This window comes from Ranitomeya variabilis, chromosome 3 (genome assembly GCF_051348905.1).
Source record: "Ranitomeya variabilis isolate aRanVar5 chromosome 3, aRanVar5.hap1, whole genome shotgun sequence".
In the NCBI taxonomy this organism is placed as follows: Eukaryota; Metazoa; Chordata; class Amphibia; order Anura; family Dendrobatidae; genus Ranitomeya; species Ranitomeya variabilis.
This window is the reverse complement of record NC_135234.1, coordinates 210,969,615-210,997,398: the sequence shown is the minus strand read 5'-3', so window position 1 is coordinate 210,997,398 and position 27,784 is coordinate 210,969,615. Positions and strand designations below refer to the sequence as shown.

Genomic DNA, 27,784 nt, shown 5'->3' with positions numbered 1-27,784 from the left:
TATACCAAAAAGAGGGGAAAAAAAGGCAGCACTCCAGTTCCGTTAAGAGGTGAAAAAACTGTGAAGTTTATTCAAGCCTAAATCTCTGTGCGACGTTTCGGCTCACACTGAGCCTTTCTCAAGCCACAAATTTATTAACATCCAATATAGTCATGAATAGGTTAAAGTCCGTATCTGGAACAAAATTTAATCCTAAGGACAGGACATCCAGTTGATCATTGGATAATTCTTGCGACAATAAATTAATTACATTATTTTCCGTTATTACTTCCGTTTTCCCTTGTATCTGGTGGAGATTCTTGGCATTTTTCTTATGTTTTCTTCCACCTCGTCTCTTCCGTTTTTTGATGGTCTGTAAGATCATTCTATTTTCCCACGTATTACTTTCCAAAGAAATGTCCGATGTACTGAGGTTAGTATGTGATGATTCCGCATCGGATGAGGTGATGTTCACCTGCAGTTTATTGATCGTTTTTTTTTATATGCTGAGCTGGTCTTAAGTATAGATCTAGGGGATTTATAAATTTTATCCCACTGGCCCCACTTGGGGGGGCGATGTGTCTGCCGTACCAGACTTTATTGAATACATCAACAAAAATGAATATGGTATCAAATTTACCCATAAATGGGACAATAATCAAATTTTCTTTTCTAGATTTAGATTTAGTGGGAACTATTAATCAAGTCATAGGCAGTAAAACACACTTGAAACCTTTAAGTGGAAACACTATATTACATGCCAGAAGTAGTCACCCCAAACACACCATCAAATCTATCCCGGTAGGTGAATATACAAGATTGAAAAGAAATTGCAGCGATGAAATGGAAAGTAAAAATGAATTTGATAATTTAAGAAATAAACTACAAAAACGAAAATATCCCAGATGGACTTTGGACAGGGCACAACAAATAGTGAACAACAAATCCAGAGATAGTTTGCTCACAGACAATGTAGACAGTAAGAAGGCAAAAATAAAAAGAAAGAACAAACCATATGTTTGTTTCCAACATAGTAGTCAATTTAATGAAATTAAAAGCATAGTCTTAGGTAATCTTTTTATCTTATTGGAAGACGATAGCCTTGCAGATATCCTAAAAGACGGCTTAGGGCCATGTGCACACGTTCAGGATTTTTCGCATTTTTTTTCGCGTTTTTTCGCTATAAAAAGTGATATAAACGCAAAAAAACCCGCTTACATATGTCTCCTATTATTTACAGGGTATTCCGCATTTTTTGTGCAAATGTTGCGATTTTTTCCGCGAAAAAATCGCATCGCGGAAAAAAAAGCAGCATGTTCATTAAAAATGCGGAATTGCGGGGATTCCGCACACCTAGGAGTGCATTGATCTGCTTACTTCCCGCACAGGGCTGTGCACACCATGCGGGAAGTAAGCAGATTATATGCGGTTGGTACCCAGGGTGGAGGAGAGGAGACTCTCCTCCACGGACTGGGCACCATATAAGTGGTCAAAAAAAAAGAATTAAAATAAAAAATAGTCCTATACTCACCCTCTGATGCCCCCCGAAGTGTTCCCGCCTCTCCGGTGCATGCTTTCTCTTCCGTTTCTATAGATGTTGTGGTTCAGGAGCTGTGATGACGTCGCTGTCTTGTGATTGGTCGCGTGACCGCTCATGTGACTCACGCGACCAATCACAAGCCGCGACGTCATCGAAGGTCCTGAACCACATCGGCATCTATAGGAACGGACGCCGCTGAGGAGATTGGCTGTCTGCAGAGGGTGAGTATAACCATTTTTTTATTTTTTTTTTATTATTTTTAATCATTCTATCTTTTACTATAGATGCTGCATAAGCAGCATCTATAGTAAAAAGTTGGTCACACTTGTCTAACGCTATGTTTGACAAGTGTGACCAACTTGTCAGTCAGTTTTCCAAGCGATACTACAGATCGCTTGGAAAACTTTAGCATTCTGCAAGCTAATTACGCTTGCAAAATGCTAAAAAAAGCGAAAAAAACGGAAAAAACGCAAAAAAAAAAATGCGGATTTCTTGCAGAAAATTTCCGGTTTTCTTCAGGAAATTTCTGCAAGAAATCCGGACGTGTGCACATACCCTAAATGTAGTAGCCAGGAAAGCACCATCTATTGGTAGTTCCATTTCCCCGAACTGCTTTATTCATCAATCTGTATCCGAAACATGGTTGCAGTGTAGGGGTTTTTATAAAGGCGGTACTACTGCTTGCAGTACTTGCTGTAATGCAAAAACTAACAATACCTTCCAGAATACAAAAGGAACGAAAACATACCAAATAAAGGAATTTATAAACTGCCATACAAATAACGTTGTTTACAAAATAGATTGTGCTTTATGCAATGTCTCTTATATAGGGTGTACAACGAGGAAACTAAAAATTAGAATATGGGAACATCTCAGGGATCTAACTGGTAACTATACAACGAATCGTAACATCTCAGCTGTTGCTAAGCATTTTGCTACTTGCCATTCTGGAGATTTCTCAATGATGACAATACAGGGGATCGAACGAACAAAACTTTCCTAAAGGGGAGGGGACATAAAAAGACAGCTTCTCACCAGAGAGGCTTTCTGGATTTATAACCTACAAACGAGATACCCTTTTGGCCTTAATAGAAAAAACAAAATTATGTATCATTATGCTTAAGAAATTTATTCATTGCTTAACCCCTTCACCCCCGGAGCTTTTTCCGTTTTTCAGTTTTCGTTTTTCGCTCCCCTCCTTCCCAGAGCCATAACTTTTTTATTTTTCCATCAATTTGGCCATGTGAGGGCTTATTTTTTGCGGGACGAGTTGTACTTTTGAACGACATCATTGGTTTTAGCATGTCGTGTACTAGAAAACGGGAAAAAAATTCCAAGTGCAGTGAAATTGCAAAAAAAGTGCAATCCCACACTTGTTTTTTGCTTGCCTATTTTGCTACGTTCACTAAATGCTAAATCTGACCTGCCATTATGATTCTCCAGGTCACTACGAGTTCATAGACACCTAACATGACTAGGTTATTTTTCACCTAAGTGGTGAAAAAAAATTCCAAACTTTGCAAAAAACAAAACAAAATTGCGCCATTTTCCGATACTCGTAGCGTCTCCATTTTTCGTGATCTGGGGTCAGGTGAGGGCTTATTTTTTGCGTGCCGAGCTGGCGGTTTTAATGATAGCATTTTGGTGCAGATACATTCTTTTGATCGCCCGTTATTGCATTTTAATGCAATGTCGTGGCGACCAAAAAAACGTAAATCTGGCGTTTCTAATTTTTTTCTCATTACGCCATTTAGCGATCAGGTTAATGCTTTTTTTTATTGATAGATCGGGCGATTCTGAACACGGCGATACCAAATATGTGTAGGTTGGGGTTTTTTTTTTTATTGATTTATTTTGATTGGGGCGAAAGGGGGGTGATTTAAACTTTTATATTTTTTTTATTTTTTTCACATTTTTAAAAACTTTTTTTTTTTACTTTTGCCATGCTTCAATAGCCTCCATGGGAGGCTAGAAGCAGGCACAGCCCGATCGGCTCTGCTATGCAGCAGTGATCATAAGATCGCTGCTACACAGCAGATTTGCAGGTGTGCTGTGAGCGCCGACCACAGGGGGGCGCTCACAGCCACCGGCAATCAGTAACCATAGAGGTCTCAAGGACCTCTATGGTTACAATGGAGAAGCATCGCCGACCTCCGATCATGTGACGGGGGTCGGCAATGCGCTCATATCCGGCCGCACGGCCGGATGCGGTAGTTAAATGCCGCTGTCTGCGTTTGACAGCGGCATTTAACTAGTTAATAGGCGCGCGCAGATCGCGATTCTGCCCGCGCCTATTGCGGTAACATGTCAGCTGTTCAAAACAGCTGACATGTCCCGGCTTTGATGTGCGCTCACCGCCGGAGCGCACATCAAAGCGGGGGTCCCGACATGTGACGTACTATACCGTCACATGTCGGGAAGGGGTTAAAAGTTCTCTATTTCTTTTTAGTTTTTATTTTTTGTTAAAAGCCGATTTGATGTTTTGCTTTATTTTAGTGTTTAATGAAATAAATGTATGTATAGGACCTGTGAAAGCAGTCAGGTGACTGATAGCGTTAATACGATTGGTCCACTGACACCATATAGTATTTGTTAGAACTTTTACTGAACTAGGACCTGTGAAATCAGTCATGTGACTGACAGCTACAATTAGATTGGTCCACTGATACTATATAGTATTTGTCAGAACTCACATTAAACCAAGCATGGATTAAGATCTGATAAGATCGACACGCGTCGCTCTCACTGCAGCATTCGCAATTATGCAAGGATATGTTTGTATCAAGATTTTAATGGAAAAATAAAGTATCAACATTTTAAGGAGCTGGAACACCCTTTTTTTTTTTTTTTTTTTTTTCTTTCCTTCAGTTGCTATTAATATCTACCCTCAGTCACTGGCTCTACCACTCTGGCGGAGAAAATTGCACGGGAGCCCACGCCAATTTTTTTCCACGATTTAACCCTTTAATTTAATAGCTAGTGTGCCCAAATTTTGCACATACACACTACACACTACTAACAGTAGTAGTGTGGAATATGGAAAAAGGGGATATGAGATGGTTCACTGTATGTAAACCATGTCTCATATCATGTCGGGTTTGGGAAGGAGATGGCAAAAAGCCGGCAATTGAATTACCTGTGTGTGTGTGTATATATATATATATATATATATATATATATATATATATATATATATATATATATATATATATATATATATATATATATATATATATATATATATATATATATATATATATATATATATATATATATATATATATATATCTCTCTCAAAGGAAGGCAGCACTCCAGACACTTCTCAAGGTGAAAAAAGCAGGATTTATTCAGCCCACATCTCTGTGCGACGTTTCGGCTCACACTGAGCCTTTTTCAAGGCTTGAAAAAGGCTCAGTGTGAGCCGAAACGTCGCACAGAGATGTGGGCTGAATAAATCCTGCTTTTTTCACCTTGAGAAGTGTCTGGAGTGCTGCCTTCCTTTGCTCTTTTTGTATAGATTTTGGGTAGAGAAGTGGACGACTCAACCCAGGAGGCTTGGCACCCACTGGTGAGCAATTGTGCTGTTCCAATTTTAAAATATATATATATATATATATATATATATATATATATATATATATATATATATATATATATATATATATATATATATATATATATATATATATATATGTGTTTTAACAAACATTTGAGCACATAAATTCATCAGATGTCGGTTTTGCAAGCCTGCGAGAAAATCTCGCAGTACAGATGCCATACGGATTACATACGGAGGATGCCATGCGCAAAATACGCTGCCTACGGATCACTATTTTGGGAACATTTCTGCATATTACGGCCGTAAAAAATAGACCGTATTTTCATATGCAGAGTGTGACGCCGGCCTAAGGCACTCACATTCAACACAATCTGAATCCAGGCCAGAAGGGGGAGCTCAGGACCCGGATTCAGGGGAGCTTCCCTTAGCTATAGGCTTCATGGTCTGGAGGAGGAGTGAGCGAATCTAGAGGAGAGAGTGAGAGGAGAAGGACGTCTGGAACAGACAGAGGGGCCGGGCAGCCACGTGGGAGCTGCGACCCCTGGAAAGAGTGAGAATTTGAAGGAGTTGAATAGTGGAGGAGCTTAGAGGAAAGGAGCACAGAGGAGGAAGAGGCTCAGCAGGGGAACAGCGGAAGGACACCCCCAGGGCCAGAGCGCGGAAACCCGGTACCGGGAGCCCGAGGTCGTCTTGTTCTCCAGGACGCACGACAGAACCGGAGGGCATAGGACTGTTTGTCAATTGCCCGCATCAAGTCTGAGGTGAAGCAGTAACCTGAGAGCCCGGGTCATGATAGAGACCCTATAAACCGGCTCGCACTGCCTATCGTACGAGAGAGGGGACTTTGCAACCAAGCTTCAAGCAGCAGGGACCTAATCAACTAAAGTAGTGCAAGTAGGAAAGGCTTATGGACCTCACCTGGGAGAGGGATCCCCTATTGCCTCCAAGCTGGCTGGACCACAGCTCCCCTGCACTTGGTACCCTAGACTGAGGACTGCTACCATCAGTAAACCAGGTAAAGACTGCAAACCTGTGTCCTCGTTCTTTGCCATACCATCCACCACACCATCGGTGCCCTACACCTGGGAAGCCCTGGGGACTCCGCTTCACCTGTGGGAAGCGTCACCATCTTGCTGCATACCATCACCCCAGAGGACCCCTTTAAGCAGCGTCGGTCCCCACTGACCGAACACCACAGGTGGCGTCACAAACAATAAACTTTATTCATAAAACCCCTAAAAGACATTCCCCTTAAATTGGGCACCCAGGGCCACGGACCGTGTCACAGCCACCGTGACATCCCCTTTAAGACCAAACCCGTTACAGAGTACCCCATGGCCCAGGCGGGCGACTCATGATCATTTGAAGCAACACCGTAAAAGGGTGTCCTCTGACCGCAGTACCCACTATAGGACGGGTGGGTTTCTTATCCAGCGTTAAACTACTGACAAAAGGCTACATTTATTTGTCATGGCATAGAAGAGAACCTCCCGATCGCTGGGAGTTTGCCTGCTGTTATCCCATGATCCAAGCTCAAGGATACCCTTTTAATAGCACTTGCCATATGCACAAAACTATCAGTAATGGATTGTTCTGTACGCACAGACTGTCATTCTTCACCCAGCAAGTCTTGTTTACACAGGATGATTTTTAAGCAAACTAAAAATCATCCTATCGCCCGATGAACAAGCATTTTATGTTCATTTGTTGGGTGATTATACTCGAAGATTATTGGGAAATGAATAGTCGAAGCATCACTCATTCACAGTGCACAACCAGTGCAGATACAGCATACTGTTCACATCTTGGGGGAACACGGTGGCGCAGTGGTTAGCACAGCAGCCTTGCAGTCCTGGGTTCTGGGTTCAAGCCCCACCAAGGACAACATCTGCAAAGAGTTTGTATGTTCTCTCCGTGTTTGCGTGGGTTTCCTCCGGGTTCTCCGGTTTCCTCCCACATTCCAAAGACCTACTGATAGGGAATTTAGATTGTGAGCCCCAATGGGGACAGAGATGATAATGTGTGCAATCTGTAAAGCGCTGCGGAATGTTAGCGCTATATAAAAATAAAGATTATTATTATTATTATCTGTGTCATGGTTTCCATTTTATAACTGAAACCACAACACCTAGTGGATTGGTTGCACACCAGTGTAAATTGATGATTTTGAATATACGTACATATTTTTTCCCGTTAAGTCAGATGCAGAACAAGACTGTGGCTCAAGCTGATATTTGTGTTTCCAGGAACTTGTATATCCATGACAGGTGTAACACTCCTTTCCCACGTTCCCCGGGATCTGTTGCGGTTTTGATGTTGCAGAATGTCCGCACCATTTCTGCACCCATTATGCAAATTGGCTGACACGCATTCACGTTTTTTACACAGGTAGATTTTCTTCATTAATACAAGTATATGGGTACGTTCCTCCATTCTGGATTTGCTGCGGCTTTGACACCTTGTATTTATGCAGCGTCCAGATGTTACAGCATAGTGGATGGGATCTCTAGAAATCCTATGTACACCTGTAGAAACTAACCTGCAGTGCATCTTTCAGATCCGCATCATGTCAATTTCTCTTGTGCACACGCTATTCTCCGCAACCAAAATGTCCACACTAGAATGTATTGGATCTGTGAGGCTAACAATGACCACAACCAGAGGTAGCAGCGCTTTGGATGTAGTGTATGTTCGCTGCCTTCTATTTTGTGAACCGTGCGGATTTATTACATCCAGTACATTCTATTGTGAAAATTTGTTAGCATCTCCGCAAGAGAAATTGCCATGCTGCGGATCTGTAAGACGCACTTGCATGTCAGTCTCCACGGGTGATCCGCAGGTACACGCACTGTGGATGGGACTTCTAGAAATCCTATCCACTATGCTGTAACATCTGGCAGCATGAAAACCCCAGCAAATGCTGAACGTGGGCTGCATTCTGCTGCTGTATGCCATGCATGCTGGCACCTGCAGGGGGAGCTCCTGAGCAGCCTTCCTCACTCAGCGCACTGTGGCTGCAGGCTGGAGTCCTCCTGTAACGAGGTATCCCGATAGCGTGACTGGCCTCTCTCCTGATATCGTGACTGTAATGGCCTCGGTTACAGCAATATATTTTTCAGACCTCTATTTGTACACAGTAGCACACAAGATACTTCCTGTCTTGGACTTGCATTGAATGAGTTGCTGTGCAACGGAGCCATATTGGTTCCAGCATGAACAGGAAGTTACAGCCCGTGAAGCTCGGACCAGCAATATTCCCTATTGCCTGGCCATGCTGGGACCTGTAGTGCAGTAGCTGCACCCCACGCCGTCAGTGCAGTGAGTAGACTAGGCTCGCGGTCGGCCACGCCGTGACGCCGCTGTGGTCTCCCGTGGGCAGGCACTTGTAGAGGGGCGGGGCCTGGCGTGTACAGCAGAAGAGGGCGGGGCCTCTGCTGACAGGACGCACAGGGAGAGGAGGCAGGGGCCGCACGGCAGTACATGCACGCAGGGGAGGGGAGCAGCATGGTAAGCGCCAGCGCACTGCCGGCCTAGTCTGTACATGGCAGTAGTCGGCCCCTTCCCCCAATACGTCACCCCTTTCTCTCCTGCCCACCCTGTGTCCCATAATAACGTGTTTATCCCTTCCAAACCATACAGCTATCGTGCATGCAATCTTGAAGGATTATTCCACACATAACAAATTACCCCCTACCCAAAGTCTAGGGGACCACTTACTGATTGCTGGGGGTGCAACTGCTGGGACCCTCCGTGATCCCCAGACCCTGAAACCCCAGGAACTAGACTTTACTCCATTGAAGGCCGGGACTCTGCAGAAGTGGTCATGCTCGACCTCCGCTGGAGATAGCAGAGCGCTGTGCTGGGCTCTGTATGGCAGGCAGTGTATGGCGCCGAGGTCGGGCATGCGCATCTGTGGGAATGGAGCCGAGGTCAGGCATGCACATCTGCGGGAATGGAGCCGAGGTCGGGCATGCGCATCTGTGGGAATGGAGCCGAGGTCGGGCATGCGCATCTGTGGGAATGGAGCCGAGGTCGGGCATGCGCATCTGTGGGAATGGAGCCGAGGTCGGGCATGCGCATCTGTGGGAATGGAGCCGAGGTCAGGCATGCGCATCTGCGGGAATGGAGCCGAGGTCGGGCATGCGCATCTGTGGGAATGGAGCCGAGGTCGGGCATGCGCATCTGCGGGAATGGAGCCGAGGTCGGGCATGCGCATCTGCGGGAATGGAGCCGAGGTCGGGCATGCGCATCTGCGGGAATGGAGCCGAGGTCGGGCATGCGCATCTGCGGGAATGGAGCCGAGGTCGGGCATGCGCATCTGCGGGAATGGAGCCGATGTCGGGCATGTGCATCTGCGGGAATGGAGCCGAGGTTGGGCATGCGCATCTGTGTGAATGTAGCGGAGTTCGAGCATGCGCATCTCTGAGTGAATGGAGCCGAGGTCGGGCATGCGCATCGATTTGCTATTCCACACTGGGCTCTGCAGACCATGGTTTCCGGGTTCTCGAACCCAGTTCTCTAGAGACTGGATAGAGGATAACTTTATTACACTGTGTTACAAATTATTATGCACAAAGAGTTTAGGAGTGATAAGGTTAGAAATTTTTTGTTTGTCATTTAAACTCATTGATGGTGATGTGTGTCAGGGCTCTTAATATCACTGAAAGCAATTGCAGATACCTGTGCAAATTAGTTTGGCAGGTGTGTCCAAATAAAGGCAAGACTACTTAAGAAGGCTGTTCCACATTATTAAGCAGCCTACATTTTTTGCCAAAATGGGAAAGAAAAAGGATGTGTCGGCTGCTGAGAAGCAACAAATTGTGGAGTATTTAGGTCAAGGCATGACTACAATCAACCTTGCCAAGACACCTCATCGTGATCATCGCACAATCAAGAAGTATGTAGCTGATTCCCAGCACACACACATGCGTGCTAAGGAAAAATTGAGGACTCTTTCCAACAGGCAATTGCGTAAGGTTAAAAGAGCAGCTGCAAAAATGCCTTGTCATAGCAGCAGACAAGTTTTTGAAGCTGCTGGTGCCTCCAACGTCCCCAGAACAACAAGATGCAGGGTCCTTCAGAGGTTTGCAGCTGTGCGTAAGCCATCCTGTCGACCACCTCTATCCACTGCACACAAGCAGAAACGGCTCCAGTGGGCCAAACGATACATGAAGACTGACTTCCAAACTGTTTTGTTCACCGATGAGTGCCGTGCAACGCTCGATGGTCCAGATGGATGGAGTGGAGGATGGCTGGTTGATGGACACCCCATGAAAACACGGCTAAGGCACCAACAAGGAGGAGGTGGGGTAATGTTTTGGGCTGGAATTATGGGGAGAGAGATTGTCGGCCCCTTTATGATCCATGAAGGGGTAAAGATGAACTCCATAATCTATGTGGAGTTTCTAAAACAACACTTCCTGCCATGGTTCAAGAGGAAGAACCGTGCTTTCCGCAGCAAGATCATTTTCATGCATGATAATGCACCATCCCATGCTGCAAAAAACACATCTGCATCTCTGGCTGCTATGGGCATAAAAGAGGACAAACTTATGGTGTGGCCACCATCTTCCCCTGACCTCAACCCCATTGAGAACCTCTGGAGCATCATCAAAAGGAGTGTCTATGATGGCGGGAGGCAGTTCACATCTAAGCAACAGCTCTGGGAGGGTATTCTGTCCACATGCAAAACAATTGAAGCAGAAACCATCCAAAAACTGACAAATTCAATGGACGAGAGAGTTCAGAAGCTTCTTTCGAACAAGGGGTCCTATGTGCAAATGTAACATCACCTAGAATAAAGTTTTCACTTGAAAACTGATTTCATTCTGTAATAAGCTGATAATGCTTATAACTTCACAATTGACCTTTTTTTTTTTTTTTGTTCAAAATAAAAAAAAAAAGTTTGAAAACTCTGCTGTGCATAATAATTTGGAACATGCATTTTGAGTGTTTATTTTTTTTTTAAAAAGATACTGTTTTCATAGGCAGTTTGTTCCAAAACCTTGCAATTATACTAGAATAGTAGATGACTGGAAAATAACAATGACTGCAATTCAGATAGGTAATTTAGAGAAAATATGAGGAAATATTATTTGCATAATAATTTGGAACACAGTGTATTTTGGAAATAACCCTTAGAGGTGGTGTTAACACAAAAACCACAACAATTCTACTGCTGCAGTCTTTCCACAGTTCCCAATCGCTTAATCTTGCAAGGAAACTGCTGTCACCTGCAAGACCATACTGCTGATCAAAATGGCCCTGTGGTTTTGCAGATTTTGACCAGCCCTAAGGTCCACAGGTGACACAGCTGTTTCCCTGCAAGATTAAGACTATGTGCACACATTCAGGATTTATTGCAGAAAATTCCTGAGAAAAACCTGAACTTTTCTGCAAGAAATCTGCATGCGTTTTTTGCGCGTTTTTACAGCGTTTTGGTGCATTTTTTTCCAGACATTTCCCAATGTATTTTATAGTGGGAAATCCACAAAAAAAACCCGCAAAATTAATGAACATGCTGCGTTTTTACCGCGATGCCTTTTTTTTCGCGGAAAAAAACGCATCATGTGCACAAAAATTGCGGAATTCATTCTAAATGATGGGATGCATATTGTATGCTTTTTTTTTTTGCGGTTTTATAGTGTTTTTATCACGAAAAATCAGCAACGTGTGCACACAGCCTAAGTGATTGTGTAGGAGAACCATGGACAGATCACTGTGGCACGAGATTCATGTGGTTTTCAGCCAACCAACGTGTCAACATGGCCGTGTGAGTAAAACCCTAAGGGTATGTGCACACGTCAGGATTTCTAGCAGAAATTTTCCAGACAAAAAACAAGACATTTCTGTCAGAAATCCGCATGCGTTTTTTCTGCGGTTTTTGACACGTTTTTTTCCAAATGCATAGAATTGCGGGAAAAACGCAGAAAATCTGCAAATTTAATGAACATGCTTTTTTTTTACCGCAATGAGTTTTTTTCGCGGAAAAAAACCGCACTATGTGCACAAAACATGCAGAATGCATTCTAAATGATAGGATGCATAATGTATGCATTATTAATGAGTTTTTATGGCGAAAATACGTCCGAGTCTCGCAGGTTAAAACCCTGCTCTTGCGCCTGCATTCCAGAGTGGACCGTGCAGCCGCACAGCAATACATGGAGCTGCACGCTCCGCTCTGGAGTGCCGGCGTCAGAGCAGGGTTTTAGGCTATGTGCACGCGTCAGGATTTCTTGCAGAAATTTCCTGAACAAAACCGGACGTTTTCTGCAAGAAATCCGCATGCTTTTTTTTTTTGCACATTTTTCTTCCGTTTTGTGCGTTTTTTTTTGCGGATTTTTCCAAAGGTTCCCAATGCAATAATATAGTGGGAAATCCTCAAAATTAATGAACATGCTGCGGTTTTTTACCGCGATGCGTTTTTTTGGAAAAAACGCAACATATGCAGAAAAATTGCGGAATGCATTCTAAATGATGGGATGCATATGTATGCGTTTGTATCGCGTTTTTATAGCAAAAAATGCAAAAATCTGGAACGTGTGCACACAGCCTTAACCTGCGAGACTCGGACGCATTTCTCGCAAGTGAGAAGGGAGCCCTTTGAAACATTTTTTTTTTTTTTCCACTGAAGCAGGTAAATTAAACTTTTTTTTTTTTTTTAATCAACTGACTCTTAACAATGTATTACATAAAAATGGATGTGACTCTAAAGTACAAAGTCTGTCTTCTATGTTTCATCTGTTTTACACAGATCCCCATAGATTATAATGGCCGAGTATAATCCATAAAACGGTTGAGTATGGGATTTTCCCCGAGAGTCACAGGTCTGAGACGCCCACCTGTTTTTAAAGGGCTCGCTTCCACAACCGTATAAATTGGACCAGGGCTGTGGAGTCGGTAAGCCACAGTTGCAACTCCGACTCCTTCATAAATGGCCAATTCGTAACAATAAATTTACTGTTGTAAAATATTAACATCGTGCTTATTCAGTTTCTCACCATCATATAAGTAATAAGACCACTTAGAGCAAAAACTATATTTATTAGAATATAGCAAATAACTTTTATAAACTTTTCTAAACTCTTGTAAGTAAATATGCAATAAACACTTATGCAGTTAATAAGAAGAAATCTATAAATTTGTCCTCAGAAAAAGTATTGCCTCTGTCAGATCCTCCTTCATGGATGCCCTCAAATCTGATCTAATTATTTTGAGAGCAGAGAACAACCTCTCTGCACTAACTTGGGTTGGTGGCAAAGCAGTAACCACTCGGGCAACATCTCTGACAATGTCAGGATACAGAGGAATCGCTTGTTGCACTGTTATTTTTGATGAACGGTCAAATTTCTCAATTTCTTTTAGTGCACATGAAAAATTCTGCTGAAATGTACTGGCTGTGTTCTTTGATGGGGATGACTCTTCTTCTATGCGGGAACGCTTTGCACGGTCCTTGTGATCCAAATATTTTTCGAAATTAAATTCTTCATCAGTTGATGAGGTTGAAGATGTGGCAGGACGACCAAATTCTTGTTCCTCCTGACTGTTCTGCAACCCTTTCATCCTTACTGCTATTTCAAACAGAGCTTCTTTTCCTTTAGTTAGCTGTTGATCATCTAGAAGAATCCGATGCATTGGGTCTACATAAACAGCTGCCAAAAGAATGTTATTTTGTTATAGTAGCTCCTCTCTCCGTTTCATTGATGTAGCAATGCCACTTGCAATTAACCCTCCTGTTTGGGACAGGCGAAACATCAGGTTCTTCCACTCCTTTAAGAAAATACCTGGAGTTAAGTCCTTTGCTTGTAATTTTTTTAGTCACTGTAAATGGGTGCTCTAGCAATTTTTGCAGCTCAGTCACCTGATTCCACTGACTTTCATTTAGCATCAGTTGAGGGTTAGCCATGTCTACAAGAGAGGTTTTCAGTTCAACCAAGCGCTGAATCATTAAGTAAGGCTGCTTTCACACATCAGGTTTTTTGTTTCAGGCACAATCCGGCAAATTTGCAAAAAACGGATCTGGCGTAAATGTTGAAAAAACTGATGCACCGGATCCGTTTTTTAGCTGGATCCGGCGCATCTGGCTTTCTTTACTGCGCATGGATTTTTGAAGAGAGAGAGAGCAAAGCTTCTGGGCATGCTAAGTGTACAAAAAACGAATTTGGTAGCCGGAACCGTTCATTCACACATCCGTTCCATACGTTTATTGCCGCAAACGTCCCTTCAGGCTTTTTTTCGCTGCACAGAAAAAACTTTGCAGTAGATGTTTTTTGTGTCTGGCAAAAAAGCCTGAAGGGACGGATCCGGCACAATTCGGATGAAACGCATGTCCTTCAGGCACAATCCGGCGCTAATACAACTCTATGGGAAAAAAACGGATCCGGCGTAAAAAAAAAACACGGATCCGTTTTTTTCTAAAATGCCGGATTGTGCCTGAAACAAAAAACCTGATGTGTGAAAGCAGCCCTAAGTACTGCCCCATCGTGTGGCTTGATCAATAATTGCCCCTTTTCCAGCATGTCTCTTCAAAATTGAGTCAACTTTAGGGGTTCTGGCAACAGTAGCCAATTTTCTCACCTTGCCAATCAGTGCAGCAGCATGTCCTTCTTGCAGACTGTCTCTTATAGCCAGCTGTAGCGTATGCACAACACAGCGCATGTGATGAATGAAAGAACGTATTGACACAGTTTCAACAAGATCATCTAAACTATCATGTTGCTGTTCATCTGAAGCAACTTCAGTTTGCTCCTCAGTTACAATACTGTGTTCCTCTATATCAAACATTTCTGTGTCTGTGGACCCAGAATGTTCTAGCTGCTGGTCACCATCATTACTCTCATTCATTAGCTTAATAGTACTTGTCATATTTGAAGCATTGTCAGTTACGACAGAAAGAACTTGCTCTTTTTTAAGTTCATAGTCTTGCAGAACCTTTTCCACCAAGACCTGGAGAAACTCACTGGTGTGATGAGCTTTGGTGTCTTTTACTGCCAATGTCTTGGTAACTATTTCATTTTTGTCACAAATCGGACATTGATGGCAAAATAGTTCACTCTGTGACGTGTGCAGGCATCCATTTTAAAAAACAGAAAGCGTCCCTTGAGAGTTTTTTTTAAGTTCTTCCTTTTGTTTAAAAGCTTCTTCGATTACTAATTTTCTAATACACTCTCTCTCTCCAGAGAAACAGCTAGCTTGCGGGCCATTTCCCCATTTAGACACACAAAAGCTGGTCGTGAAAATAATGAAATGGGCACACTATCCTTTACAACAAGCTCTATGATCTGTTTTTTAAATGTATCTACTGTCATTGTCACAGTAACTTTGTCACTGACAAAATATCTTGCAACTGATGGCTGCAAAGTTCTCTGCTCCTTTGTTTGGCTGGAAGAGCTGGGCACTGGTTCATTGGTTTGGATGCAGTCTTTCTCATCCACTGCTTTCAGTACTTCTGGATGAAAGCGCTGTAAATGTCTCTTTAGATTAGAAGCTCTGGTAGGAGCATTTTTATCTTTGCCTGAATATGCACTGATCTTGGCTTCACAGCATTTGTTTTCGTCTGGATCATTTGTCATACACTGACAGACATAATGTTTTCTATCTTGAGTGATGGTGAAATGTTCAAATACAGCTGATTTAATGTGACACTTCTTTGACATTCTCAGGTTTTTAATTCTGCATTCACAATAAAAATGACAATTGTTTTTCCTAAAAACAATTGTACAAAATTATTGCCAGGTCGTACAACTGATATAGTGGTCAGTAATACTGTTATTCCTCATGTACTCACAGTTAACTGATGCAAAGTTTGTTGAAAGGATAATACTTCTTACAGTCTTCCTCTTCTGAGTCGCAGCTGTGAGATGCTTGGAAGACGCACACCTAGTAAACATCTAGTCTAGAGGAGGAGATTTACTACTAAGAATTTGCAACACATGTTCACTTTCAGTTTCATACATTGTAAGTAGGGGGGTTGGGGCACCATGAGGTTAACCAAGTATAAGATTAGATAAGGGCAGTGGAGAACAGTGACACACAAGAAGTAAGAAATGTCTCTAAGTAGTGTAGCATCGGTATTACTCGTCAAACTCAATTTGACAGGTGGACACGCCCCCTATCAAGTTGGGGACCTTTCGTCAAACTCAATTTGACAGGTGGACACGCCCCTATCAAGTTGTATCAAAGTGTGTAACCCCTCCCCCCTGCCAGCTGTCCTCCTTGTCTTCTAACAGCAGCTGTGTGGCAGCTCCCCCTCCCTTTTTATATAGTTTGATAATGTTAATTTGTTAATAGAGTGAATGTTATCTCCGTAATTGTTTTATATATTTATAGGGGATTTATAATGCGCGCATTATGTATGCGGGCATGTTACAACATGACTGTTATCCCCGTAATTGTTTTATATTAGAGTTTTATATTTATATATATGTATGCGGGCATGTTACAACATGTCTGTTATCCCCGGGGCGTGTTACAACATGCCCCTGGGCATGTTACAACATGCCTGTTACCCCCGTAATTGTTTTATATTAGAGTTTTATATTTATAGGTGCTTTATAATGGGCGCATTATGTGTGCGATCATATTACAACATTCGCAGGTATGAATCGTGGTGTTTTATACGTTTATAAAAAAGCAAAAGTCTGGGGTAGTGTAAAAGTAAAAAGATGTTTATTGTAAATAAACACAACTCAGTATAAAAGCACGCGCATTCAATAACACATTGGTTATACAGCAGCAAACGTCTTACAAAATAATGTGATTATTTATACACTATAAGTTGTGGTTCATTATCACTGAACACATTCTAACTGCAGAAACCCTGTCTGTCTAGTTAACGGCCACACAACTTTGCATTTAAGTAAGGAATACTGTCTCCTACTTAATTACCCTAACAGCGGCGATCACGGTGCTTGGAAAATGACCGCGTATGATTCAAACCATTGTTTGTGGGGCTCCCCACAGCTGTTTCTCCGGTACCCCAAATAACGGCGCAAGCAGAGTTTGGCTAAAAATAGTTTACTGTGTGAAATAAAGCATGGTAGATTTCCCACTAGCCGAGAAAACACAGAATTTTGCTAGCAGCTGTCACACAAAGCAACTGTCACCTTGAACGTCCTCTAAGAATTTAAACAACTAGTTAGATCAGCGAAGACAAGCGCAGTTTTGATTAAATTGATAATTGCAATTAGAACGCGGTAAATTTGAAAATGTTGACGAAATAATCGTGAGTGAAGACAAGTGCAGTTGGCCACGGCACATTTAGAGTGAAACAGCATATTTTTCAGCTTATAACGCAGTTTCTCATTTTCATGAGTTTTAAGAGGTCGTGTTATGTGTGATACGGGGGCTACATGCTCGTGTGGTTAATAGATAAAATACAGATATGATATGCCAATTCACCAACATCAGAGCAGTGTATTTTATACACAGTGTTCACATATAGTGAATAGTGCTTCTATATGTATTTGTGCTGAGAGTGCATTCTGCAACCAGAGCAATACTGCTAGCTATCAGTGTGAAACTTTCAGACAAGTACAGCATATTCTGGACATATTATGTATAATTATTAGTTAATTGTTCGCTAAAACGATCATTTCTGACAGAACAATGTCAAATTTTGACAAAGACAATTCAATAATATAAAAATTCTTACAGAATATAAAAAGCAAAAACATTAAATATGTATGTACACATGCATGATTTAGCTTAAAAGACATATTATGTATAATTATTAGTTAATTTTTCACTAAAATGACACAAAATTGTGTTTTATAATACACCATGCTGTTTATTCATTATATGTTGTATTAAATAGAGTCTAACTATCACATTACATGTCTTGCTGTACCAGTATGTATCAGTTTTATTGACATTTTCATAAACCTATAGTGCCAATAATATTTATTTAACCACCAGATAATTAATTAAAATCGCATAAAGCGTGTTAAATAGACATAACACCAAAAGCATAGCGAACCAAAAGCATAGCGGATCAAATTGTATTAAATTGATTACTGGTACGCTTCCAACAAATTGATAATAATATCAAAAGTGTACCAACAATATTTATTCTCTTTTATTGACATCGGATATCGTAGTGCCTGTGCCGTCTATTTGCACACAATCATTTTGAAACCTTGGTATTATTCTGTTGTGAGCTTGAAGTCTGGGTACTATAACTGCTAACAGCTGCTAAGATTTTCTGTGCTGCAGATACAAACACTCCGCTTGCTAGCAGCTGTTAAAATGTGTCTGTACTGACCACTAACTAGATGTCAGGTTGTGCGTGTTAAGAGGTGTTTACCAAATATGTGAAACTTCTTACAAAACAATATTTTGTTACAAGTCATTTAACCACTATAAGATGTGCTGCTGACATTTTCATAGGCAGGACCCTCTTTTATTGACAGTTTGATACTATAAACAGTACTGATCTTTGTAAAATAAAGAACGAGAGAACTTTTCAGATAAAAGTAATAACGTTTATTGAACAAAATCAATTACATTTTCTAAAAAAGTAATGTGAATAAATTTCGCTGTTCAATTAGATCAAAAGCTACTTCTTGAAATCCGCAATACATCACAAATAAACAAATCAAATCAATTATCACTGAACACTCATTATTACATTCCGATCCAGCGCAGCTCGCTGAGCGTTACCACTGTACTCATAGGCCCAATAATATTTATTTGGACTGCAGATAATTAATTAAAAGCGCATAAAGCGTGTTAAATAGACAGTACACCAAAATCACAGCGAATCAAAATGTATTAAATTGATTACTGATACGCGTGGGATAGTATTAAATTGATTACTGATACGCTCCCAACAAGTTGATAATATCAAAAGTGTACCAATAATATTTATTCTCTTTTATTGACATTTTCATAAACCTATAGTGCCAATAATATTTATTTGGACTGCAGATAATTAATTAAAAGCGCATAAAGCGTGTTAAATAGACAGTACACCAAAATCACAGCGAATCAAAAGCATAGCGAATCAAATTGTATTAAATTGATTACTGATACGCTCCCAACAAGTTGATAATATCAAAAGTGTACCAATAATATTTATTCTCTTTTATTGACATTTTCATAAACCTATAGTGCCAATAATATTTATTTGACCACCAGATAATTAATTAAAATCGCATAAAGCGTGTTAAATAGACATAACACCAAAAGCATAGCGAATCAAAATGTATTAAATTGATTACTGATACGCTTCCAACAAATTGATAATAATATCAAAAGTGTACCAACAATATTTATTCTCTTTTATTGACATCGGATATCGTAGTGCCTGTGCCAGCTATTTGCACACAATCATTTTGAAACCATGTTTTGCTGACCTTAAACATTTTGTATAACAGATGTGTTTCTCCGGATTTTTCTAGCGCAGCTCGCTGAGCGTTACCACTGCACTCATTTCTCTTTGCTGTTTCTGAATGTACACTATTCTTACCCATAGACAGCTCTCCTTTAAAAAATACGAATATTATTGAATATAATGTTTTACATATGTCACAGTATTTTATTTTCCGGGTGTTACTTTAATAATAATAATGATAATAATAATAATAACCATACAGCGCAAAATTGTGCCAATATTGGACTACTATGAAATTTTCCATAAAAATCTTCTTGGTTATCCCAAGACACGTAAGAAACAAATGCAGGACTTTTACAACCGCCACAGACACGTATATTATTCCATCATTCTTTAATTCAACATTATTTTATCACACATTAATTTCACAGATGGCTGTGCCATCTATTTGCACACAACCATTTTGAAACCGTGTTTTGCTGACCTTAAACATTTGTATAACAGCTGTGTTTCTCCTGATTTTTCTAGCGCAGCTCGCTGAGCGTTACCACTGCACTCATTTCTCTTTGCTGCTTCTGAATGTACACTATTCCCAACCATGGACAGTTTTCCTTAAAAAATATGCGTATTATTGAATATAATGTTTTACATATGTTACAGTATTTTATTTTATTAATAGTTACTTTTAACTATTCTTTTAGAGTGTCTAGTAGATTTATGTTCTTTGCCTGATATATTTCTACACAAAGCTTCAAACTATTTTGTAATTTATAATGTATCACAGTAGTTTCATATGAAGTTACATCTTAGGCCCCATTCAGACTATTGTAATATCTGTAGCTTAAAATAGAGGCAAATAGCTACTTTCAAATCCGGACATACACCACTGATTTTAATGGGGTCTAAGGGGGTTCTATCAAGGTTTCCACATAATAGTTATGGAAAGAATAATGCTACAGAACTGGCCGCTCCAGTTATAAAACAAAAATGATGAAAATTATCCGTGATGTTAATGTGAAAAAGGCTTATGCAGTGGGTTTATGGATCTCTACAATAAACAACATGTGTAGAAATTTGGTTCTAGAACTTGTTGGATTAGTGAATATAATAACGTTTGTCATATTTTATAACATGCAGCTAATGATTCTTGCTTTCAAATTGTATGTAACAGGATTAAAATAAAGAATAATGACCTAGCTGATTTGGGTGATATTGTAAAACCATTTATTGTTTCTACTACTTGGCAATTGTTACACTCAGTTATTTTTATTTATGTATTTATTTATTTTTATTTATTTATTTATTTTTCCATGGAATTTGTTAGCCATTACAATTATTTTTACTCCCAAGATAGGCTATTAGAGCCACCAAGCTACATAAATGTGCAGGCTCCTGAATATTACAATTACAAAACATTCAAAGTTTGTTTCTCCACTTTTTGCAGATAATAAATCTTAATTTCTTTATAATCTGACTTTTAGTTATAGTTTGTCGCAGTTCTTTGGCGTTCTATGTATACCGTAAATTTTGCGTCCTTTGAGTGAATAATATAAGACAGATTATTTTTATTCAAAAAACATCTAACTTATGTATACTTTTAAAGCTTTGTTACATTTCTAGCCACTCTACAACATGCTGTGTAACATAAATACATGCGGCCTTGTAGTGATTTAATATAGTGCACCAAACATGATATGGTTTTTGGTTTCTCTGAACTGACGCATACAAAACATATAAGGTAGTACGGCACAAGACGTGAGCGTGCCCGCAGCTCAATCTTTATAGAAATAATACTTCTGCACTCATGGCCACTTCTCCTCCACCTTTGCCTCCTGAACTCATCATTCACTGTGAAATAATGCAAAAATCCAGCTTTGTGGCACACACACACAACAAACATACACACACACAACATACAGAACACAAACAACACATGCAACACACACACAACAAACACACACAACAAACACACACAACACATACAGCAAACACACACAACATACAGAACACACACAACACACACAACAAACATACACACAACATACAGAACACACACAACACATGCAACACACACACATCAAACACATACAACAAACACACACAACACATACACCCAAACATACACAACACATACAGCAAACACACACAACATACAGAACACACACAACACATACAACACAAACAACAAACATACACACACACAACACATGCAACACACACACACACACACAACAACACACACACACAACAAACACATACAACACACACAACAAACATACACACACACAACATACAGAACACACACAACACATGCAACACACACACAACAAACACACACAACAAACACACACAACACATACAGCAAACACACACAACATACAGAACACACACACAACACATACAACACACACAACAAACATACACACAACATACACCACAAAGCTGGATTTTTGCATTATTTCACAGTGAATGATGAGTTCAGGAGGCAAAGGTGGAGGAGAAGTGGCCATGAGTGCAGAAGTATTATTTCTATAAAGATTGAGCTGCGGGCACGCTCACGTCTTGTGCCGTACTACCTTATATGTTTTGTATGCGTCAGTTCAGAGAAACCAAAAACCATATCATGTTTGGTGCACTATATTAAATCACTACAAGGCCGCATGTATTTATGTTACACAGCATGTTGTAGAGTGGCTAGAAATGTAACAAAGCTTTAAAAGTATACATAAGTTAGATGTTTTTTGAATAAAAATAATCTGTCTTATATTATTCACTCAAAGGACGCAAAATTTACGGTATACATAGAACGCCAAAGAACTGCGACAAACTATAACTAAAAGTCAGATTATAAAGAAATTAAGATTTATTATCTGCAAAAAGTGGAGAAACAAACTTTGAATGTTTTGTAATTGTAATATTCAGGAGCCTGCACATTTATGTAGCTTGGTGGCTCTAATAGCCTATCTTGGGAGTAAAAATAATTGTAATGGCTAACAAATTCCATGGAAAAATAAATAAATAAATAAAAATAAATAAATACATAAATAAAAATAACTGAGTGTAACAATTGCCAAGTAGTAGAAACAATAAATGGTTTTACAATATCACCCAAATCAGCTAGGTCATTATTCTTTATTTTAATCCTGTTACATACAATTTGAAAGCAAGAATCATTAGCTGCATGTTATAAAATATGACAAACGTTATTATATTCACTAATCCAACAAGTTCTAGAACCAAATTTCTACACATGTTGTTTATTGTAGAGATCCATAAACCCACTGCATAAGCCTTTTTCACATTAACATCACGGATAATTTTCATCATTTTTGTTTTATAACTGGAGCGGCCAGTTCTGTAGCATTATTCTTTCCATAACTATTATGTGGAAACCTTGATAGAACCCCCTTAGACCCCATTAAAATCAGTGGTGTATGTCCGGATTTGAAAGTAGCTATTTGCCTCTATTTTAAGCTACAGATATTACAATAGTCTGAATGGGGCCTAAGATGTAACTTCATATGAAACTACTGTGATACATTATAAATTACAAAATAGTTTGAAGCTTTGTGTAGAAATATATCAGGCAAAGAACATAAATCTACTAGACACTCTAAAAGAATAGTTAAAAGTAACTATTAATAAAATAAAATACTGTAACATATGTAAAACATTATATTCAATAATACGCATATTTTTTAAGGAAAACTGTCCATGGTTGGGAATAGTGTACATTCAGAAGCAGCAAAGAGAAATGAGTGCAGTGGTAACGCTCAGCGAGCTGCGCTAGAAAAATCAGGAGAAACACAGCTGTTATACAAATGTTTAAGGTCAGCAAAACACGGTTTCAAAATGGTTGTGTGCAAATAGATGGCACAGCCATCTGTGAAATTAATGTGTGATAAAATAATGTTGAATTAAAGAATGATGGAATAATATACGTGTCTGTGGCGGTTGTAAAAGTCCTGCATTTGTTTCTTACGTGTCTTGGGATAACCAAGAAGATTTTTATGGAAAATTTCATAGTAGTCCAATATTGGCACAATTTTGCGCTGTATGGTTATTATTATTATTATCATTATTATTATTAAAGTAACACCCGGAAAATAAAATACTGTGACATATGTAAAACATTATATTCAATAATATTCGTATTTTTTAAAGGAGAGCTGTCTATGGGTAAGAATAGTGTACATTCAGAAACAGCAAAGAGAAATGAGTGCAGTGGTAACGCTCAGCGAGCTGCGCTAGAAAAATCCGGAGAAACACATCTGTTATACAAAATGTTTAAGGTCAGCAAAACATGGTTTCAAAATGATTGTGTGCAAATAGCTGGCACAGGCACTACGATATCCGATGTCAATAAAAGAGAATAAATATTGTTGGTACACTTTTGATATTATTATCAATTTGTTGGAAGCGTATCAGTAATCAATTTAATACATTTTGATTCGCTATGCTTTTGGTGTTATGTCTATTTAACACGCTTTATGCGATTTTAATTAATTATCTGGTGGTCAAATAAATATTATTGGCACTATAGGTTTATGAAAATGTCAATAAAAGAGAATAAATATTATTGGTACACTTTTGATATTATCAACTTGTTGGGAGCGTATCAGTAATCAATTTAATACAATTTGATTCGCTATGCTTTTGATTCGCTGTGATTTTGGTGTACTGTCTATTTAACACGCTTTATGCGCTTTTAATTAATTATCTGCAGTCCAAATAAATATTATTGGCACTATAGGTTTATGAAAATGTCAATAAAAGAGAATAAATATTATTGGTACACTTTTGATATTATCAACTTGTTGGGAGCGTATCAGTAATCAATTTAATACTATCCCACGCGTATCAGTAATCAATTTAATACATTTTGATTCGCTGTGATTTTGGTGTACTGTCTATTTAACACGCTTTATGCGCTTTTAATTAATTATCTGCAGTCCAAATAAATATTATTGGGCCTATGAGTACAGTGGTAACGCTCAGCGAGCTGCGCTGGATCGGAATGTAATAATGAGTGTTCAGTGATAATTGATTTGATTTGTTTATTTGTGATGTATTGCGGATTTCAAGAAGTAGCTTTTGATCTAATTGAACAGCGAAATTTATTCACATTACTTTTTTAGAAAATGTAATTGATTTTGTTCAATAAACGTTATTACTTTTATCTGAAAAGTTCTCTCGTTCTTTATTTTACAAAGATCAGTACTGTTTATAGTATCAAACTGTCAATAAAAGAGGGTCCTGCCTATGAAAATGTCAGCAGCACATCTTATAGTGGTTAAATGACTTGTAACAAAATATTGTTTTGTAAGAAGTTTCACATATTTGGTAAACACCTCTTAACACGCACAACCTGACATCTAGTTAGTGGTCAGTACAGACACATTTTAACAGCTGCTAGCAAGCGGAGTGTTTGTATCTGCAGCACAGAAAATCTTAGCAGCTGTTAGCAGTTATAGTACCCAGACCAAGCTCACAACAGAATAATACCAAGGTTTCAAAATGATTGTGTGCAAATAGACGGCACAGGCACTACGATATCCGATGTCAATAAAAGAGAATAAATATTGTTGGTACACTTTTGATATTATTATCAATTTGTTGGAAGCGTACCAGTAATCAATTTAATACAATTTGATCCGCTATGCTTTTGGTTCGCTATGCTTTTGGTGTTATGTCTATTTAACACGCTTTATGCGATTTTAATTAATTATCTGGTGGTTAAATAAATATTATTGGCACTATAGGTTTATGAAAATGTCAATAAAACTGATACATACTGGTACAGCAAGACATGTAATGTGATAGTTAGACTCTATTTAATACAACATATAATGAATAAACAGCATGGTGTATTATAAAACACAATTTTGTGTCATTTTAGTGAAAAATTAACTAATAATTATACATAATATGTCTTTTAAGCTAAATCATGCATGTGTACATACATATTTAATGTTTTTGCTTTTTATATTCTGTAAGAATTTTTATATTATTGAATTGTCTTTGTCAAAATTTGACATTGTTCTGTCAGAAATGATCGTTTTAGCGAACAATTAACTAATAATTATACATAATATGTCCAGAATATGCTGTACTTGTCTGAAAGTTTCACACTGATAGCTAGCAGTATTGCTCTGGTTGCAGAATGCACTCTCAGCACAAATACATATAGAAGCACTATTCACTATATGTGAACACTGTGTATAAAATACACTGCTCTGATGTTGGTGAATTGGCATATCATATCTGTATTTTATCTATTAACCACACGAGCATGTAGCCCCCGTATCACACATAACACGACCTCTTAAAACTCATGAAAATGAGAAACTGCGTTATAAGCTGAAAAATATGCTGTTTCACTCTAAATGTGCCGTGGCCAACTGCACTTGTCTTCACTCACGATTATTTCGTCAACATTTTCAAATTTACCGCGTTCTAATTGCAATTATCAATTTAATCAAAACTGCGCTTGTCTTCGCTGATCTAACTAGTTGTTTAAATTCTTAGAGGACGTTCAAGGTGACAGTTGCTTTGTGTGACAGCTGCTAGCAAAATTCTGTGTTTTCTCGGCTAGTGGGAAATCTACCATGCTTTATTTCACACAGTAAACTATTTTTAGCCAAACTCTGCTTGCGCCGTTATTTGGGGTACCGGAGAAACAGCTGTGGGGAGCCCCACAAACAATGGTTTGAATCATACGCGGTCATTTTCCAAGCACCGTGATCGCCGCTGTTAGGGTAATTAAGTAGGAGACAGTATTCCTTACTTAAATGCAAAGTTGTGTGGCCGTTAACTAGACAGACAGGGTTTCTGCAGTTAGAATGTGTTCAGTGATAATGAACCACAACTTATAGTGTATAAATAATCACATTATTTTGTAAGACGTTTGCTGCTGTATAACCAATGTGTTATTGAATGCGCGTGCTTTTATACTGAGTTGTGTTTATTTACAATAAACATCTTTTTACTTTTACACTACCCCAGACTTTTGCTTTTTTATAAACGTATAAAACACCACGATTCATACCTGCGAATGTTGTAATATGATCGCACACATAATGCGCCCATTATAAAGCACCTATAAATATAAAACTCTAATATAAAACAATTACGGGGGTAACAGGCATGTTGTAACATGCCCAGGGGCATGTTGTAACACGCCCCGGGGATAACAGACATGTTGTAACATGCCCGCATACATATATATAAATATAAAACTCTAATATAAAACAATTACGGGGATAACAGTCATGTTGTAACATGCCCGCATACATAATGCGCGCATTATAAATCCCCTATAAATATATAAAACAATTACGGAGATAACATTCACTCTATTAACAAATTAACATTATCAAACTATATAAAAAGGGAGGGGGAGCTGCCACACAGCTGCTGTTAGAAGACAAGGAGGACAGCTGGCAGGGGGGAGGGGTTACACACTTTGATACAACTTGATAGGGGCGTGTCCACCTGTCAAATTGAGTTTGACGAAAGGTCCCCAACTTGATAGGGGGCGTGTCCACCTGTCAAATTGAGTTTGACGAGTAATACCGATGCTACACTACTTCTCTATCTCCAGCAGAACTGCTTATCACTGTTGTTCATAGTTTGATAGAACATATATATATTTGAGTAACATTTATAAAATTCATATGAAAGTTCAATTATGAAATATTAAGACATTTCTTTTAGAGCTGGAGTCGGTACATTTCTTCCGACTCCAACCAAAACTAACTCCGACTCCACAACTCCGACTCCACTGCCCTGAATTGGACAAGTGCAATCCGATAAAAAGATTGCACTCGGACCAATGTTAAACAATGAGACAGTGCAGATGTGTGTTTTGTTTTTCTACTTGTTGTAATCAGCTTGACTAAAAATTGCAACTCTAGGCTATGTGCACACGTTGCAGATTTGGCCCTGCGGATCCGCAGCTGTTTTCCATGTGTTGTACAGTACCAAGTAAACCTATGGAAAACCAAATCCGCAGTGCACATGCTGCGGAAAATTCTGCGCAAAAACACAGCAGTTTATATTCTGCAGCATGTCAATTCTTTGTGCGGATTCCGCAGCGTTTTACACCTATTCCATAATGGGAATCCGCAGGAGAAATCTACACAAAATCCGCAATGGAATCCGCAACGTGTGCACATACCCTAAGGCTGTGTGCACACGTTGCTGATTTTTCGTGTTTTATTCATGTTTTTTCGCGATAAAAACGCTATAAAACCGCAAAAAAAAGCATACAATATGCATCCCATCATTTAGAATTCCGCATGTTTTGTGCACATGATGCATTTTTCTCCGCAGTAAAAACGCAGCATGTTCATTAATTTTGCGGGTTTTTTTG

At 39.3% G+C, this 27,784-nt stretch overlaps 2 protein-coding genes across 14 annotated transcripts in view; both read left to right on the top strand.

The window, feature by feature from the left end:
- KLHDC8A (kelch domain containing 8A) overlaps window positions 1–27,784 on the top strand; it is a 501,637-nt gene that overhangs the window by 194,819 nt on the left and 279,034 nt on the right. The gene's annotated exons all lie outside the window — the stretch shown is intronic.
- Window positions 1–27,784, top strand: part of LEMD1 (LEM domain containing 1) — a 131,064-nt gene that overhangs the window by 42,091 nt on the left and 61,189 nt on the right. For 2 of the 13 annotated variants that reach the window (XM_077295108.1, XM_077295102.1), the window contains exon 1: window positions 8,502–8,585. The exons of 9 other annotated variants lie outside the window; for them this stretch is intronic. In XM_077295108.1, coding sequence (XP_077151223.1) covers window positions 8,559–8,585 — 27 coding nt within the window. In that variant the 5' untranslated portion in view covers window positions 8,502–8,558. Of the gene's footprint in view, window positions 1–8,037; window positions 8,121–8,248; window positions 8,397–8,501; window positions 8,586–27,784 lie in introns of those variants that run through there. 2 more of the 13 variants (XM_077295106.1, XM_077295105.1) reach the window with 2 other exon arrangements.